Raw genomic sequence first — 19,731 nt, 5'->3', positions numbered from 1 at the left:
TTCCTGCCCGGAGCCAGGCACACCACGGGGAGCCAGCCGCGGCGGTGGGTGACTGCCGGACTTGGTCTCCCTGGTAGGTTTTTATCCTGCAACATGGTGAGCTCTCCCTTCTACAGCAACGGGTGAGCTATTGTTGGTGAAGCTCACCGTGTTTCAGACAGTCCTCACTGCGCTAGGCTATGGCCAAGCACAGCTTTCACTCCAAAGATGTCTTCTATAAACCTCTGCAGTCCTCATCCTCTCCCCCCTGCGCCATATGCTCCCTTACCTGGTGTCTCAGACCAGGCTGGCAGCCACAACCATTGTCATTTTCTGGAAATATCAACAAGCTCATAATCACGGGCAAGGAGCCATCCCCAAATTTGCCAGCACATTGCCATTTGTCAGACCAGATCTCCTGAGCTCTTCAGATTCTCTTTTTGACCAGAGCACAGCCCGAGGTCAACAGCACACAAATTCCTTCTGAAAGCCAAAGGCTTTCGCTTCTGTCTGATACAGGATATTCATGCTGAGACCTCCCCACCCACCTTGGGAACCAGCGGGGCAGTCGCTTCCCTTCAGACAGCTCTGAAGAGCTCAGCCAGAGGCCAGTGTGCCTTTGGGTCTCGGTGCCCACTGAGTGTTACACAACCCAGCACTGGTTTAAATCTCGGACACTCACTGGGGGCCGAGCTCTCACTGAAGCCCTGCTAGCTCTGCTCGCCTGAGCAGTCCTCGCTCGCTCAGACAGGTCTTTTGAAATGAATGCTGCAGCCTGTGAGAGTTAAGTTGCAGAGATGGGGTAACCCATCTGAAACAGGCGTATTTTGAATTTCACTCATGCTGCTCACTCAGAAACTAATATTTATAACAATAAAGTAGAAGAAGATAGCTCTGACTCATGAGCATGCATATACAGAAATGCTTCTTTATGCAAGGCTCTTCATACAGCCACTAAAGGGTTAGCTCTGTACCCCCCGTCCCCTGGCCCTCCCCAGTGCTCTTCATCATCAGTGCTCAACTCATCATCAGAAAAATACAGATATTGACAACACTACCTTCCTTCTGGCCTCCTTCAGACTGCGAGAGCAAGATTGTGTTTTCTTTCCCTTTCCATTTCATTTAGTTTCTTTTTTCTTCAAAACAAGGCTTAACAAACATGGTTTTACCAGCGCATTTTACACTGCCAGCGTAGCTAGAGCAAATGGCATCCAGACCTATTCTGGCTCTGGTGATGGGTGGGGATCTCGAGCCCTTCATGTCTGGTTGTATCCTGTCACACAGACCTGTGCCCACAGCAGCGATCACTGCCTGGGGTAAAGGGAAGGCTGTGCAGACGAGTCAATGGAAAGGATTATAAAACTAAACTTTTCTTGGCAGACTACGTGGGAAGCAGAGTTTTTCAGTCTCATTAATTTTTCATGATGGTTTAACATACTCAGGAGTCTCATTAACAAAAAGATTGTAGGTCTTTTCAAGGATACGTGCTATCGTGCTGCTAGACCGAAAAAGCAAATCAAAAAGCAACTAAACAGAAATGTTTCAGTGCACGAGGATCTGACCCTGCCTAAGGAGGAGATGCATTGCTCGGGAGGTGGCTGTCTCTCCCTGTCAGCTGGACAGCGGAGCTAGATAACGAGGCAAGAGGGAAGCGCAATGAACCCTCCCTGATCTCTGGAAAACGGTACTCTTATCTCCTTAGAAAACACAAGCTAAGAAGCTCTTTTTTCTCAAGAGCTCCACTGCTGTTTTGCTGCTGGTATGTTCAAAGAGAAAATCTCTATTTGAATCCCATTATAAACCCCATTCTTAAAAAGTCATTTACAGCTCTGAAATAAAAAGCCATTAATCTAGATGGAAGCTGATCTATAGCACATGGCTTTAATTCAGAAATATTTTTTTTTCATTTGGGAAAACTTGTACATCTGATATGCAAGCAAACCTTGCTAGAGTAAGAAAGAAAGGGAAAGAAAATAAAACTAGCTTTTTTAAAATGAATTAAATCTTGCAGTGCCTAATGTCTAATTGAGCAAAGGTTCTGGGGGAAAAGGGCTGTGGCTGTAGTCAAGACACAGACTCTTGCCCTTTCTCTTGCTTTTTTTTATTCCCCCTTGAAATTCTCTCAACAGGAGAAGTTGTAGTCTGACTGGGGCATCAGACAGCTCCATTCACTGGGTAGGTGTTTCCCACCTTTCATATGCAAAGTGCTGCTTTCCTGATCCTCTCCTTAGTATGCAAAGGGTGAGATAATCTTTCTATGAAAAAAAAGAGAAGTGCTTATAGAAATGGTCTTGGGGATGAGGGTGGAATTAGCAGACCAATACAGAAGCCATTCCTTCCAAACCCTGATCACTTTTGGCCCGTTTCTCTCTCAGAGACGCAGGCACTGTCCTCCTGCATGGCTCAGAGGGAAGCAAGACCAGAGACACGCCAAAGAAATGGAGTGGCTGAGGAAAGGGAAGGTGACCATACGCTGTCATTTCCCTGTCCTGCAAACCTCCCTCCACCCCAGCTCAGCTCTGCATGCTGGCAGAGGGAGGCCATCCCGAGGCGGAAGGAGCTGGGGGCAGGCAGCCAACAAGGCGTGCTTCCAGCAACCCCTCTTGCTGGGATCGTAATGCTCAGGCTGGTGGGGAGGTGGGCAGCTAATGCCACAGCCCACTGACACCTTCTGCAGGGCAGCGTCCGAGCCTCGCGGCAGGATGCTGGTCCCAGGCGGAAGGGAGATAGCCCATGCCGGGGGGTGGACTCACAGTGTCCAGCCCTTGGCTCCTGCCACAGACTCTGCAGTGCCCTCCACTGCGCCGCAGCCCAGCAGAGGTGGAACGGCAGACAGCCGTCTCCTTAGAAATCTTGACCATGTCTCGGTTATTTTCTTGTGGGAAGAAGCTGCAGTCATTTTGCTGGTTTGCCCACATGAAGCAGGCTGCCTGTGCCCTGGTACTCGTCTCAGAAAAGCACTGCTGCACTCAGAGCCACTTGGGCAGTTTCGTAAATTGGATTATTATACCGTCTAGTCATCTCAAGGGAAGAGATGGGGAAGCAAATGGTGTGAGAAATGCCACTCATTGCCATGGGTAACGGGAGCGGTTAACTCCAGTCTGTCCCTTGCCCGACACCTCCTCGTTTTCTCTTTCCCAGCATCTCTTTGGTTGCATCCAGCTGAGCTTAAAGAAGAAAATGGAGGCTGTCAGGCTGCTTGTGTAGGCTTTTCTGTGTCTGACAGACCATTTCTGCCCACTCAGTCCCAAAGATGTCAAATATCTGGCATGGCCCAGACTGGGAATGAACTTTAAAAAATAATGTTTCTCTTTCCTGATGTTAGTCTTTAGTATCAGCGTGGTGAGCAGAGTCCAGTGTGGTGCTCTGCCCACTCCTGTCCTGTCTGACAGCAAACAGCTTTCAGAAACTCCTCCACAACCATTTTTCTACCATAGCTCAAGGTCCTGTGGGCCCAGAAAAGTAATAATAGCGACATGGTTGCAGGCAAGCAAGGACCAGCCTACATCTCTGGTGCAGATCTCAGCATATCAACCACCAAGCCCGCCAGCAACTGTGGCTAATTGGGAGTGCAGCAAGTGAAGACTCAAATTCTGCAGAACAGCCAGCAGTGATTATCCAAACCGATCATTATTTGCGAGCTCCAGGTTTCCCTGGAGATTTGGGATAACCAAGGTCACATCGTCATGGAGTTGGAGAGAGATGAGCATAAGGCAACTCATATCCGGAGGGTGATTGACAGACTGTAATTGTTTAGTCTGAAAGGAGATAATGAAGAAGAGTCACAAGTGAATGATTTGAACTAGCCAAAGGTATTCTAAAATGTGAAGTCAGTGAGCAGGCAGGGGACTGAGTTAAGAGACAACATGTGGGGGAAGAATGGAACTTGAAGGTATTTTGCAGCAAAGACGGTAAACAAGAAGAATGGGCTTTCATGTGAGATATTAGAATCAAATCTATTAACGAATGTGCCTAAAACCTGGACTCAATCTGTGATATCCAAGAGTTTGTCATCTGCTTTCCCCGCCAGGAGGTTTTGCAGCTGAGGGGTTTTTGGAAGAGGAATTTTTCATTGCGTGTTTCCTGCCTCTCCCTGACCATCTTCAAAGTGTATTTTGTGAAAGCCTTTTTCTTCTGTCCAGTGTTACATATTCACCGTTAGACGAGGCACACGCGGCAGTACAGCCATGAAGCTAATTTAGTGATGAGAAGCCTCTGGTTCCAATCTCCTATGCAGATCCAGCAGTTTAAATGAGAAAGAATTTTGGTTTTACTTTGAAAAAAAAAGAGCACAAATATTGTACAGGTGTGGGAACACCTGAAGTGCAAATTGCCAGTGCAGCAGTGTCTCTGTGACTTATTATGCATCGTAGGACACCATGTTCTATTTAAAGTGTACAAAAATTAGGGAAAATTACAGGATCAAGGTAGAGGGAAAACAGTAACTTACAGGCATCAAAAAGGGAGTGAGAAAAGGTCTAGACCTTGCCAAAGCATAACACTACCACAGTCCCAGCTCTCTGATGAAAATCCCCTGACCCAGGACTACTAGTACGAAACTACAAACCCCAAATAAGATGCACCTGCACTTCCATCACTGGGCGTGCGGGAAGGGTGAGATGAATTACACTTGAAGCTGAGAGAGTGGATTGAGGACTCTTCACACCAGCTCTCCCACACAAACTCTGCCTCTGCAGCTCGCCAGAGCTGGAGGGGGTGTGGTGGTTAGCATCTCCCAGTCAGGTTGGTTCTATAATTAGTATAGATGGGCAATGACTAATTAAAGCTGTCATTTAATATGCTGACGACCACAGACTGTAATCATTCATCTGTCTGCACCTCTACAGCTGAACCTGAATCCCTCCCAGTGCAGGGACGACTCTGATGAGGCTGTAGCAGCTCCAGACCTCAGATAACATCTCGTGAACAGCTTTGCTGGCATTTGATTTATAATCTCCTGTATCGCATTCATATACACCCACGACAAATTTGCAGTCTTCTGTTGTGAACCACATTTATATAGAGCTATAACACAAATGACACACTTGAAAGTCTGGGTAATCCTGCCACTAATCCATCTGTGACAGGACAGCAAAGGCTTCATGCAACTTGGTCGGTATGATTTGATCTGACAAATTCTGTGGGTGAATGGGATACCATTGTCACCATCTGTTGAGGAGCTCCTGCTTTCCCAACATCACTCCTCACTATGCTGAACTAGCTCAAGTATTACTGGTACTTTGGGTTGTAGAGCAGAGACAACCAAGCACTGGAACTGTTGGGAGCAACCTGTCAAGCTTATCTCAACGGGTCGCACACACAGCTGGCTGCTGGTTTTCTGGCACCTGCTTTAGTGCAACCTTTACCTTCTGTCAGCCACTTTGTGGAACTATTGTCATAGGAAATGTTAACGGTCTCACAGATGCTGTCAGACGTTGCTTTCTTTGGGCGTATGGCCTCTTCTGAGGATGCAGAGCAGCTCACTTACACAGGCGTTGGCATCTGCAGACTGTTTTAACATCATTTTGCCATTTCTTCTCTCCTTCCTTGGACACTACCAAAAAATATTCAGTAAAGGAATTTGACAACCCAAAGTAAAATCCCCCATGTGGTTCCCCCTCCTGGATGGCCTGAGCTTCAGAAAATCCCCATTTGAACGTTGGTTATTGCTTCTGATGTCAGTGTCATTGTAATGAGGACCCAGGAACGTTTTCCATGTCTGTAACTATGCTGCAGCTGTCTTCTGGCTTAAAAGCTAAAATTAGCATTGGATGGTATCTAATTAGTCGAGATTTCTTTGTTACTAGTCTCTGGACTGGTACACTGTGCAAGTAAAGCTGAGTGCCATGTCTGTGCCATGAGTCTCCACACCAGCACTGGTATAACTACTACCACAAACATTACTGATTTAATGATTTTCATTAAATAAGACCATTTTGCATAATCATGAAATATAGTTTCTCAGTGCTGATAAACTCAATGGATGTTGGAAAGTACACAGTACAAGCTGCCAAGGCCAATATGTCCTTTCTGTAAAAAATACCAATTTTCAAGCAATACTGAGCTAATAGTGTCCTTCAAATCCCTTTTGTCATTGATATTATAATGACATTTAACTTTGGGTGCAATTCTAGAGACTTGTAATTGCTAAAATTCTGTCTTTTTCCGTGGCTGTCTGAAATATTTTTTTTAATTCCTTGGAGAGAAGAAAGCATATCCTGCAGAGACCTCATTACTTGGGAGAAGTCTGCAAATGTTTTGTCTCAGTAAATGGAGCAGTCAGAGGAAAGTCAGGCTTCAAAAGATCTTGAGACATCCCAGTCCATCCCCTTCCTACACACCAAGACCAATAATATCTGTTGCTGACATCCCTGGGAGCAGTCCATGTCTAAAATGATCCTGAAGAGCCCAGTGGAGAGCCTGCAGGACGTGGGAGCCATTAGGGCACGTGCCAGGCTGGAGGCTGAGGCCCCTTTTACACCGTCACAGCCATCGGGTTCACTGTTCTGTTCTTAGTGCCAGGGATGAGTCACTCTCCTACTCTGCCAACGTGGAGCAGAGCCAGTCCTTCTGCAGGGCAATCAAACAAATTCATCTTCCCCAGAAGCACAGACAATTGAGTGCCTTCTTCACACGCAGCCTCCTTTGGTTTCCATTTCCCCAGATCTCTGCAGTCACTCTGTGGTCCTGAGTTAGGACCCTGCTGGGGTGTTCTGCCCCCTCAGCAGTGAAATATCTTGGAGAATTGTTTGAGGGGGATGTTACTCAATATTTCAAAATTTTGGAGCAACTCTCACAAAGGTGTGATGGAATCTCCATCAGTTGGAATCCCTGACTGAGTCACAGATATCTTTATAAAAAGCATAATCCAGCTGAGCCCAGAGTCTGTCTCTTGGTACAGCAAATGGTGGGTGAGGTTTTACACTGTGTGTTATGTGGGAGGCCCGTGAGAGTCTCCAGTTTGCAGGATGTGATTCCCATGCGTTGCCTTTCTACTGCTCTCCTGTTTTACCATACCCTTGTCTTCTCTGACAGAGAAAAACAAAATGCAGGACCTTGCCAGACCTGTCTCGCCATGCCAGAGATCGCGAACACTGAGCCCAGCTACAGTGGCACTTCCTGGGAAAGAATCTGCCCGGTCCATCACTGCCCCATTCCCACATCCCCCAGACTGGGAGGAGACCACCTGCCCTCCTCCAGCCACACACTTGGGCCAGTCTCCACCCAGTCCAATGGCCAGGTGCCATCGAGCTCCCAGGACTCGCAGCAGCATCACCTGTACTACCCCTGCAACGAGGAGCCCCGAGACAGCTACAGCATGCCCCCGCTCCCCGGGCATGGCGAGAGGCCCATGCTGTGTTCCCACCTTTCCAGCAGTGATCCTGCCTCAGCTTCCCACCATGAGACCTCAGAAACCCCCTGGAAACAGTGGTCGCCCGGGCAGCGACGGCCGGTGCAGCATCACATTGTAACAGTAAGGTAAGAGGCACGTGGCGAGCGGCTCAGGGGCTCTCGAGCATCTCCTGAGCTTTGTCAGGGGAGCAGGAGGGGATGAGGAGGGTCTGAGTGAGGATGCATGAAACATGGGTTTGCTCTTCAGCTTGGGGCAGCAGCTGCCCCAAAAAGCACAGAGGGACCCAGTCTGCTCTCTCCCCCTCTGTGGAGAACACAAAGGTGTAAATTCTGCATTGTCCATGACAGAATCGGGCAAACTCCATTTGTGTGCTGAGTGCCCAGCGACTTGCTTGGGTGGTGGATGTTTCTTGGGCGGCGCTGTAAGAACACATACAGGATGAGCATCCCCAACAACCTGAGCTACAACCTCTGCCCCTTCCAGCCAGCACCATCCATCCTCGCTGCTTGTGCCTTTTGGAGTCTGTTGGTGCTAAAGACCCTGATCCCTGTGCTATAACAGCAGTCACCACCAAAGCCCAATAAAAGACGGCACAGGACTCCTTCCTCGCCTTTGCACAGCGGTGCAGGGCTAGGCACAAAAGCCCTTTATGGTCTCATTTTCTAGCCATTAACAGAGGACTTAATTTGCTCTTGTTTGCACTGCAGAGCAATTGCAGCCAGAGGAGTGGAGCCTGGATCCTTTTTAGCTCATACACTATCAACAAAATTGTCAACTACGTTCTCCATAACAGGTTATTTAAGTAGGAAACACAGCTGGATTGCAAATCCCTGGCAGAATGCGCGGCACTAGCAGACAGAAAAGTGATAACATAATAATGCCAGAATGGGGTTTTTAATCCAAGCAAATCTGCTTGAGAAGCTATTGTGAGAGAATTAGCACAGGATGGGCACTGTGCTGCCAGAGAGACCTCTCTGTAATAATCTGGTGAGGATTTTTCTTTGCTCCCCTCTCTCCCAAACCTGCAGAGCATTAGAGTGATAAGCAAAACACAATATAATTTATTACCCATGCCACTGAGAGTGACTGTTCCACGGGGAGCTCTACTCCCTTGCTTTTTCATTTATTTCATTCATAACAACCTGCCGGGAAGGATGAGCTGCCACAGGGTCACCAGCCAGCTGCCCAGGACAGAGCAGAGCCATCTGCCCCACGCAGATGTCAGAGTGCAGCAGGACCTTCTCCCCGTTTAAGCCAAGAGTGTAGGAGGAGAGCAGAGGGAGGAGGGAGCGCTTGGCACGGCTGCAGGAAGCCACAGCTGGGAGCAGTTCACTGGAAGCTGCTTTGCAACCCACGGGCGTGTCAGGCGGGGCCATAGTGCAAGGGGACATTTCAGTGGAAATGGAGAGCAGAACGGAAAGTCCTTCAGATGTGGTGACACACTGAGGCACAGCTTTCCCGTGAAGATGGCAGTGGAAAGCTTGCCCTCAGGGATTCATTAACACACATAACCTTGGATACCCTGGGGATGCTTCTTTATTTCATTCCCCAGAGCCCTACAAGTAGGAATGACACATGCTCCTCTGTGAAGGAAACCCAGATAAAATGTTCTAAGCAGCGCCACTGGCCTTCTGCTCCTCCAGACTGGACAAATGCTGTCCTTGGAAGGGCCCAGGAAACAAAAGAGCCACCCTTCTGGAAAATCCCTGCTGAGCTGAACAGGAAATAAAAACTATCTACAAGCATTGATAGCCCACCTGATGAAATTTAATAGAGAGATACGCTCTTGTCAAGAAATAATTTAAAAATTCAGTAGGACAACAGGTAAGATTTTCACGGGTAGAGTTGCGGTGCAATTTCTATGGGATTACACTGCTAACATCCATTACTTTCTACAGGGTTTTCTTAGAGGAGCAAAAATAAGGAGTGACTACGTCTTCCTGTCCTGTCTGGTGAAAATGCCAACAGGAGAGGAAAAGACTGTTATTCATTAGATTAATTCATTTAGCAGCCATGGCTCAGCTTGGTTCTTTACAGCCCTGAAAGGGTTACCGTGCTCGTTAACCGCCCAGCACCGTGCTTCCTCTGAAAATAATAAATGAACGCATCTTTTTTTTTTTTCCTGTCTGCAGACATGACAAAGCTTTCAGGATGCCAAAAAGGTATGTTTAATATTAAAATAGTCCTCCTACCCTATGATCATTGCTCTCCTACCCTGCCATTAGGAAACGCAGAGAATTATTGCCGGTGACATCCCTGGTGGGCCCAGCTTCCGAGGCAAGGTCAGCGCTCCCCAGCCAGGGCTTCCCATCCATGGGGGGAAATCTCAGTTTCCTTGGAAGATCAATTTAACCTGCATTAATGAATAGCAACCCTGTCTTGATAGTTGTTCTTGGGGCAGGTGCCTGGCTCTAATCCATACAATAGCTTTTTATATATATATAAAATAATCCTATAAGTATGTGTGTGTGGATATAGAGAGAATTAATCCATCTTGGCCCACCAGATGAGCAATCAGGAGGACAGTCCATCCATGCAATAAGTTCACCTTTTCAAAAGACAGAGAATTTTTAACATGTTTCTCAAAATTAAAATAATTTGATTGCTTTCAACTTCTGTTTAAAAGCTGATTTTTGTAAACTATTCCACCATCAGATACTGCAGCTGATTCTTTTTTTTTCTTCTGGTAATTGGACATGGAATCACCCAAAACAGCCTCCAGAAATTAGGTACACTAATGTGTAAAGGGCAATTTTTGTTCATTTTCATAGCAAACACTTCACATATTAAAACAAAGTTGATAAAGCAGTCTTAAACTGAAAAAAATACCAGGCCTGACCAGAAGTCATGTGAAAAGCTGTTTGAAGGGCTTGTGACAATTTGTAATTATGAGAAGTCACTGCACGATTTGACTCAATGAAGTCAGAGGCAAGATGAGCGAAAGAGCAGGCAAGCAGCAGCATTACACCTCGAGGCTGATCGCACGGGCACAGCTGCTCTAGAGTTCATAAATATGTCAGTTCCTCATGAAGCTCAAATATTTGTCAGCTATTTTTAAACAAAGAATTTCTTATCTTTCCGAAATACATCAGAATACAGAAGAACTACCTAGACCCTGCCAAACCAGAGCAGGAATCCATTCCAATACCTTATCTCGTAACAGATTTTCTGAGGAAGACAAAAATCTTGTGGCAGTAAAACCTGTACTGGTAAAAAAACGTGGGATGGTAACTTTGACAGATCATCCTATAGGAGACACAATTTCTCCCAAAAGAAAAACAGGACTTGGGTGGAAAATTTTAGATCAGCTCTTAAAAACTAAAGGAACTGCCAAAAGTACCTTTGGCCAGAGTAAGCTGCTTCTCTGGAAGGGTTTTGTTTGTACAGAGATGTCATTAAAGACGTGCGTACCACCATACCACACTGGCAGGGACTGCAGGCATAGCCCTGTCCTGTGGGCTTGGAGCTGTCCTCCAAACCCTGACGGATAACTGGTCTGCTGCATTTGCAGATGCTCTCGTTGTGGGCTCAGCGTTTGGTTTTGAGGCTGAGACCAGAGTGGGGTGCACTCATCCACTTGTCCACTCTGTGAATGCGGCTGGCAATCCTAACATCGGTTACACATCCCATCGGCAGTTTCCATCCTTTTCTGCTGTGCAGATGTCCGTACATTTCCCAACAGTGAGGCAGGCCCCTACAGAGTGAGTGAATTTAGACCACTAACAATGGACTCGCTTGAGTTAGTTGTCTTTAGGGGACCCTCAGAACAGCCCCAAGACTTCCCAGGGTCCTCAGGCTGAAAATACGCAGGCCAAGCTGCTAGGCAGCTGCTGGCTGACATTGCTCAATGGGGGGAAAAAAAAGAAGCAGCTCTTTTTAAATGCAATCTTTTAAGTTAAATATTTAAAGCTTCATTTTGCCCTAGGATGCAAGAGTCTGGTTTTTATTATTTCTGATTGAAAAAGCAGGAAAATGTAGGGAGGCAAAATGTAATTACCTGAGTTAATTAGAATTGCCTGCAAACATCCAGTTGGAGGTATAATATGTTCATTAATAGCTGTACTACAGCCTCTAAGCTTTTCAATAAATAAATGCTCAAACCAGAAAGCCCTAATTCTTTTACTTCCTTTCACTAACACTACATTGGTTCAACAGCAGGTTTTGTTCTAACAGCAGAAGCGCCTTTACACCTGCATTTTCTCTTCTCCTGTTGATTCCAGTTATTCTCAGATGATCGCAGAGTGGCCCACAGCTGTCCTGGTGCTGTGTTCCGTGCTGGCTGTGGTTTGCACGTTAGCTGGCCTCCTCATTGGAAATTTGCCTGACTTTTCAGAACCCTTAATGGTAAGTCCCTACAGACGATACATCAACATGAACATAAGAAAAACACGGGCCAAACAGAGATATATTCTTTCTACCATATAAAATAAGCCTATGCTGCCTTCCTTCTCTGCAGATAGCAGCAGCGAGGCAGGACAGTAAATCAAGGACGTTAAAGCCAGTAGAAGAAGTGACCGTGTTTATCAGTGATCTGCTGTCCTTAACCCACATCTTCACCGCATGCAGCCAAAGCAAGATTCCTTCAGGATGAACATAATGAGTCAGAGTAACGCACAGTATTTGCTGTTTATTTGACACCACAGAAAAAGCACAGCCTCTGCCAGAGGCAGCCACCAGCCCATCTCTCAGCAATGCTGTGGAGATCAGGGGGAGAGAACTGTAGCCACCCTTGCCCAAAAAAGAAAGGAAATATTTTTTTTTTCTGTCAGCTCTGGGATGCAGTATTTCCAGGGAAAATTCAATTTGTGTATCTCTCCAAGATGCAGGAATACTCTCATATAGTTTCTGTGTTTAGGAGGAGGACTGAGGAAAGCTAAGATAAACTAAAATGCAAGCTGCTGACAAAATCCTTTTGCTTGGCTGCAGGGTTTCGAGCCGCGAGATACAGACATTGGCAGAAAGCTCGTTGTGTGGAGGAACATAGAGAGCCATACAGGCTACAAGAAGACCTTTTCCCTTTCTCCCTATGCTGAAAAGAAAAGGTATTTGAGTTTGGTTTGGGGGCTTTGAGGAAGATGTTGGCTGTAAAGTTATAGGTTCAATGTTCCGAGATATCTATGTGAATTACAACACGTATGCTATGCTTAAAAGTGATCAAGGCACTGGAGAGTTTAGTCTCTTTGCCTGCAATGGACTTGAACTCCCTATTCTGCAAACCAGGAATTACGTTCTAAACTCTTCATGCGTTTACTTCACTGTTGACCTTTAAGAGACTGCAGAGGCAACTCAGCAGGCCCGCACAAGGGGATGCAGTTTCTCACTTAGTCTCATGCAGTTTCCTAGAAAGGGGCACAGTCAACCCCATATCGAAAAGCCCCCAGCCAAGCAATGCTCTTTTAAAACTCTTATTGCTGCAGCAGTGTTACGTGTGGCACCAGAGTGTTGGCAGTGAACGTAACTCATAGCCAGCTGATCTCTAGTTACACAAATAATCTGATCTCTTGCTAGCTATGATGACATTGGCATTAGCAGAGGACAGAAGGCTGCTCAGGGAGAACAAGAAGCGAGGACACGGAGAATGGTGGAACAAATCTACGGCGCAGATGGTTTCTTTTGTGGTCCCCCAGGTGAGTGCAATCTTGATGGGGTAGTAAGTGCTACACACCCAGAACTCAACAGCACACAGAAATGTCAGAGCTCTTTAGGACATGGGGAAATGTTGTGAAAGTTCCCTAAGAACGCAGCGCACGCAACACCACCCGGTGAAAGCTAAGCCACCTTTCGGAGAGTGATCTTCCAGCACTCCATAACTAAGTGGCTAGAAAGGGCTTGTTCTGAAATTCTGGAGAAGAGTTGTTTCTCCCTCTTAATTTTTGCCATACTTCTTTTTTTACCCTTTAGAATCATACCTTAAAAGCACCAATAAAAGGACTAATGTTTTCATAATTTACCCAAATCAAAAGTGAATTACCTGAAAAAAGGGCACAAGCCCCACTCCCTCTCTGTTCCCACTCCCTCTCTGTTCCTTCTTTTCTTCTTGAAAAACGTAAATGGCAGTAAAAACTGGAGAGAAAAGATGAAAACTCCAAGACACCCCAAATTTGCCACAAAATGGACACTAGTAAGTAGAAGAAAGAGGAACAGCAGGCAGATATTTTTACTTCCTTCCCTGCCTCTACTCCACCCCTGAAACCAATGAAACACCAAACCTGCAGGTCCTTGGGAGTTTTTGGCTGAACTCAAGCTCCTCACTTGTAACAGGGGTGCAGAACCAGCTGCCAGCCATCACTAGGGTATGCCGACAGCATAGAGAATGTATTTTGAAAATGCCCCAACGCTGCCCTCCTGCTGCTGACAGATGGGCAAGGAACAGAGGTCAGACCACGCGAGGCAGATGCTACCACCCACTACAAGCTACTGTCTTTGTGACCTGCTTCCCTTCAGGGAGTCCTCCATAGCAGTCATATAGACAATGATATTGTTTTTTTTTTTCTATGACCAGAGAGTCTACTCCAACCAGCTTGGCTGATTCATCTTCATTACCTAATTATTTTAAATTTTTTTTTTCTTCTTCTTTATTTCAGAAAAGAGCTATTCCCAGCTGGTATTTATGTCCACAACTGCTGGGAGCTTATGGAACTTGCAAGCTATTCAGTCCATGTGTCAAATTGAACAAGACAAGGTTAGTAAATTCAGGAAAAACATACATACATGCTGTCTCTTTTCTGACTGCCATAATCTTTAATCTCTAGCTGAAATGAAGCCAGACAAAAATAACATAAGCTACGGAACAGGTTTCAGCCTAGGGGACTCCAAAGCGTTTTACCTACTTAGCAATACACAGATGATTCCACCTGCCACTGAAGTCCAGCTGCAAAGTAGCAGCTGCTATTAAACAAGAACAAATGGACACTGAACCAGAGCTTGGTCCAGAAGCCAGAGGTGTCTATCAGAAGCTGCTGAGAATTTTGGGCAGCAAAACCTAATTACCAAAATGGAGCTATCATCCTGGACTGTGACAGCAAGTTTTGCAAGTGGGAAGTTTAATTGGATTAGCTGCGTTTGCCACAGGATGCAAATTTTAAAATCAGAGGTTACAGAATATAAATAACGGCCTGGGTGTAATGTTTGCAAAGGGCTAGCATGTTTCAGTAGCTTTAGCGTTTGCACTTTGTCACAGGGAGGATGGCGAGCCATGGCTCGTACACCTGGAGGGGAGGGTTATTGCAGAGAATACTACGGGGCTCCAAGATGATGCATGCAGGGAGGGTCTGACATGATGCTCCCTCCTCTGTTTTTCAGATACGCTCACACGTTCATTTTAGAGACCTCTGCCAACGCACTGAAGCCAACGAATGCTGCCCAAGCTGGTCCCTGGGGAACTACATTGCTGTTCTGTACAACAGGTCTTCCTGTTTGGAGATAACCCAAGGAGACATCTCCCACACCCTGGCCCTCCTTCGTGCCTGTGCCCCAGACTACCACAAAGGTATCCTCACTCCGTCTTGCATAGGTCCCGAGACTATGAGACAGAAACACTCTCAGTGTGCCCGAGTCCCAGAAAAATGTACCCGCTTCAATGCCATCTACCAGCTTCTTCACTTCTTGGTTGACAGAGACTTTCTTAGTCCCCAGACGATTGAGTACCAAGTGCCATCTCTCAAATACAGCCTGCTGTTTTTGCCTACAAGGAAAGGTGCATCTATGATGGGGATCTACTTAGACAACCTCGAATCCTGGGACCTGTTTGATAACTACACATCCATCACTGGAATGGACTTGGGCCTTAAACAGAAACTATTCCAGCACTATCTTTTACTGGATACTAAGTATCCAGTCCTGGCAATATTAGCTATTTTTCTAAGCATTTATTTTTATTTACGCTCAGTCTTTATTACCTTGATGGTCCTGCTCGCTGTTGTCAGTTCTCTAATGATCTCCTACTTCTTGTACAAGGTGGCCTTCAGATTCACCTATTTCCCTTTTGTAAACCTGACGGCCGTTGTCATTCTCAGCAGCATTTGTGCCAACCACACCTTTGTCTTCTTCGACCTCTGGAACCTCAGCAAGAGCCAGAACCCATCTGCTGGGCTTTCTCAGTGGGTGAGTCAAACCATGCACCATTTTGCATATCTCATGCTGGCATCTTGCTTCACCACAGGTGCTGCCTTCTATGCCAGCTACATTAGCAATATCATAGCCATCCGCTGCTTTGCTATTTACATGGGCACCTCCGTGCTGATCAATCTGGTGTTCACGATGACTTGGCTTCCTTCGTCGGCTGTGCTGTACGAGCGCTACATAGCAACGACCTGTGTTTACAAGCCAGAAGACTACTGGAACAACACTGGCCAGAAGAGAGTCCCTCTCTCCCTCCACTACATTCTCAGGGGTCTCCAGAACACTCTGTCTGAAACCTCCAAGCTGCTATTTGAAAAGCTTCTGCCTTGTGGGGTCATCAAGTTCCGGTACATCTGGATCTGCTGGTTTGCTGCCTTAGCAATAGGAGGTGCCTACATTTCCTGTTCCAACCCAAAACTCAAACTCCCGACTCTCGAGACGTCATCTGTCCAGGTGTTTAGACTGAGCCACCCCTTTGAGAGGTACGATTCCGAGTACTGCCACCAGTTCATGTTTGAGAGGCTGGAGCATGGAGAAGGGCAGCGTATGCCTGTCACAATAGTCTGGGGGATTCTGCCTGTGGATAATGGGGACCATTTCAATCCAAAAAGCAACGGCACCCTAGTGGCAGACATCACCTTCACAGTCCAAACCCCTGATGCCCAGAAGTGGCTCCTCGAATTCTGCCAAAAAGTGAAGAACAAGACTTTCTATTACCCTGACACAGAGCAGAAATCTACCGTGTGCTTCATGGAGGTGTTCCTCAGGTGGATGGACAGTCGCCAGTGCTCCCAGCGAGACCACAGCTTCAACCTTTGCTGTAACCAGTTCTCCTTCCCTTATGGAAGCGAAGTCTTCCTACACTGCATCAAAATTATGCTCCTGGAACAGGGCAGGGAAGGAGCAGAAACATATGATCTGGGCCTCAGGTTTGATGGGGAGGGAAATGTCGCTGCCTTAGTGCTACAGTTTCAAACTATTTATCACTATAGCTTCAACTACAGCAAAGCCAAACAATTCTATGAGGAAATCAACCTCTGGGTAACAGAGGAAATGAAAACTGCCCCTGTGGGGCTTCAGAATGGATGGTTTACCAGTAAACTAGAGCTATATAACCTCCAGCACAGTCTCAGCACAGAAACGATGGTGGCCATGGGGCTCTCCATAGCCATTTCCTTTGTGGTAATGCTGCTCACTACCTGGAACGTTCTCCTAAGCGTTTTCTCTGTTACTGCCATCGCGGGCACTGTCCTGGTAACTATTGGTCTGCTGGTCCTCTTGGAGTGGCAGCTCAACGCAGTGGAGTCTCTCTTCATTTCAGCTGCAGTAGGTCTCTCTGTTGACTTTACTGTCAACTACTGCATCTCCTATCATCTGTGTCCCCACTCTGACCGCCTGAGCCGAGTGGCCTTTTCCCTGAAGCAGATGAGCTGTGCCACGGCCATGGCAGCTTCTGCTCTCTTCTCTGCAGGGGTCATTATGTTGCCTGCAACGGTCCTGGCATACAGGAAATTGGGGATATTCCTCATGATGATCAAGTGTATCAGCTGTGGGTTTGCCAGCTTCTTCTTCCAGTCATTATGCTGCTTCTTTGGTCCAGAGAAGAACTGTGGGCAGATTCTTTGGCCTTGTGCCCACACCATGAAAGACTATTCTGATGACTCTGGGCTGAATGGAAGCTTTGCCTGTGGGGGGAACGAGAAGCAAAACCGATTGCGGAAGGTCCACGAGTCCAACACTGCAAATGAGCAATATGAGCTCCAGCCCTTGTCCAGAAAACTCAGCGACAGTTTTGACAACAGCACTTCCACGAGCAAGCTGTCCAACCGGCCGTCAGTGCTCTCTGAAGATGATACCCAAGTTGAAGACAACAGATGCCCCAGAATAGGAATGCACCCCTCCCTTGAAAGAGAGAGACAGAATCTGCAGGAGACCCTTGGAGACCAGCAGGCTGGCCTGTGCCAGTGTCCTGCTTTGCAAACTTCCTCTCCGTACAAGCACAGCAGCTCAGAAGTAGAAATTCACAGGGAGAGACTCTGCCGAGATTATCAATGTCAAAAGTATGGTCGGAAAGCTTGGGACGGGTCTGGGCTGGATCATATCCATCCGGCTGGCATGAAGGAAGAAGGGCAGCTCAATAAATCACAGTGCTCTAGTGACACTGCCCAGCAGCAGTCGGATTATACCTCAGACAACAGCCATCTCCCTGCTGCTGACATCTACAAAACTCACAGATGCCTTTGTTCTCTCGGCAGCTCTTTTGACATGCTCAACATCTCCAGTGAGACGTCGATTAGTGATTTTGAGCAAGGCCTAAAGCTCGCTGAATCAGCCAGTTCTTGTCCTGATGTCTTAGAGCTGTCTGATTCGTACAGTCAAACAGAGAGAGGTTACTTGAATGGGAAGAGAGATACCCTGCGGCTGGACCTGAGGGAGACTGTCTTTGATATCTCTCCAGCAGCATCGCAGCAGAACAGCTCTTCATGGAAAAATCGATTTGGATTAGGGAGTGAAGGTCCCGTTGTGTTACCGAACAGCCAACCAGACATGCCTGATGTTTGGATCAAACGATCTAGTGCACAAAGTTCTGGTTACAACAGTTGAAACCTTGCAGAAAACAAAACTGTACTGCTAGGGAAAGGGGAAGTCGAAATCTTCTTGAAACTGTAAATATCAGTTTTTTCCTGCCACCTCTCCTAGAGCTGAGACTATTTCTTAGTATTTCAGCTGTGCAAATACCTGTATTTTCACAGAACCAGCAAATCTGACACTAGTGAGAGGATGCGAGATCAATCTTGATGGAGTACAAGCTCTTTGACCTTCCAGTGTCTGGTGCCATATTCACAGCTGTACTGCAAAACGAGTAAACCTGTTATTGAGTAAACCTGTTTTGTCATCTCCTACAAGTTGATTAGATTTTGTTTTCTTGTCAAGGTCACATAGGAGAAAAATAATGAGGTGAATCTCCCCAGATATTTAACAATGTAAAAAAAATAAATAAATCCAAAACCCAAACCCACAACTATTGAAAGTCTAGATATCAAGTGAAGAGTGTATTGTTAATAAAGTCTTTCATTTTCTGATGAACTAGAAACTGCTTTATGTGAAGTCCAGGTTCACAGATCTCATCAAAATAGTTCAGATATTATTAAAAAAAATCTCATTGAGACTTTAGACTTGATACAGTCTCTTAATCACCATGGAAGAGGCTGCAGAATCCACCCCGAGTCTATTTTTGGTAATAATTTTGGTTTGTTTTATCAGAAGAATTTCTAGTACTGCCAAAGATTTTCAGCGCAAGATTCCCCCATTTGAGAAAAGTGTCCTCGTCCCTCAGTGACTCGGGTGCTTTGTGTGTTTTCTTCATAGCTTGGTTCCACTCAAGGCATTCCCCAGAAACATGTAACTTTTAAAAATTTGCTTATCTTGTGAATCTTGAATTTTACGGGTTTTTTTTCTCTACCAGAAACAAACAGGAAAACAAACACTTCCTTTGCCTTTATCTGCTGAAAAGGAGCAAACATTCTCTATACAAGATGATGTAAAATAAACGCTTATGACAAACTTTCCTAAATCTGTGTGATGCTTCATTTTCACAAAGAACACTGTGGTTTTCTTCATCTTTTAAGTGCCAAATGTATTTTCCCACATAACCATCAAAAGGAAAGCATACAGCTTAAAAAGATTTGCTCCCTCGGACACCCACAAGTAGTTTCCTCTGCGCTGTGGCAGACAGGCCACAACTGCCCAATGTGGATGAGGAACACACGCCTTTAGACTTAATAACTCTGTGAAACATACGAGATATTTCAGTTTCACGTTTTCATAGTGCAATCCTCATACTGGGCACTCAGGCGGGTGTTTTGGGAACCAGAGCTGCCCTCAGCCTGTGAGCCAGCGCCGACGGAATCCTCTGACCGAAATCTCGCCACCCAGGAGCTTTTCACATCACTGTCTGGAGGCACAACTCACCCGTTTTGAAAACGGTGTTGGAAAACACTGCAAAACCATCTAATAAAGTCAGGAAACATTTTATACAGATGCCTCCTTTGCCCTCACAGGATGGAAGGGCAATTTTAACCGCCTCACACAGCAGCAGCACCGGCCCTCTGAGGGCACGGCTCCACAGTGCTCAGAGGCCCTGAGGGGCTCCAGGCCTCGAGTGCCCAAACCACAGAACGAGGCAGTGGGAGGCAGGGAAGGTCCTTCCCGCCAGCGGCCGGCCCCCCTGAGGGCAGCTACGAGGGGAACCAGCGCTCGCCCCATCTGTGGACCAC

General features: G+C 46.5%; 1 protein-coding gene across 1 annotated transcript; it reads left to right on the top strand.

Moving 5' to 3' along the window:
• Nucleotides 1-7,273: 7,273 nt before the first annotated feature.
• Nucleotides 7,274-18,058, top strand: DISP2 (dispatched homolog 2 (Drosophila)). The gene is made up of 7 exons (XM_010088062.1): nucleotides 7,274-7,458; nucleotides 9,466-9,495; nucleotides 11,554-11,677; nucleotides 12,260-12,375; nucleotides 12,842-12,960; nucleotides 13,918-14,015; nucleotides 14,636-18,058. Exons 1-7 carry the CDS (start codon nucleotides 7,298-7,300, stop codon nucleotides 18,056-18,058), a joined length of 4,071 nt encoding a protein of 1,356 aa, XP_010086364.1. The 5' UTR covers nucleotides 7,274-7,297.
• Nucleotides 18,059-19,731: the final 1,673 nt, after the last annotated feature.

This window comes from Pterocles gutturalis, unplaced genomic scaffold (genome assembly GCF_000699245.1).
Source record: "Pterocles gutturalis isolate BGI_N339 unplaced genomic scaffold, ASM69924v1 Scaffold51096, whole genome shotgun sequence".
Taxonomy (NCBI): domain Eukaryota; kingdom Metazoa; phylum Chordata; class Aves; order Pterocliformes; family Pteroclidae; genus Pterocles; species Pterocles gutturalis.
This window is presented reverse-complemented; position numbering and strand designations above follow the sequence as displayed.

Bases quoted from the DNA above. Each gene is read 5' to 3' on its own strand.
- DISP2 (XM_010088062.1), top strand. From the start codon at position 7,298: ATGCCCCCGCTCCCCGGGCATGGCGAGAGGCCCATGCTGTGTTCCCAC. The intron at 11,678-12,259 runs GTAAGTCCCTAC...GCTTGGCTGCAG, and splicing joins ACTTTTCAGAACCCTTAATG to GGTTTCGAGCCGCGAGATAC. The intron at 12,961-13,917 runs GTGAGTGCAATC...TCTTTATTTCAG, and splicing joins TTTCTTTTGTGGTCCCCCAG to AAAAGAGCTATTCCCAGCTG.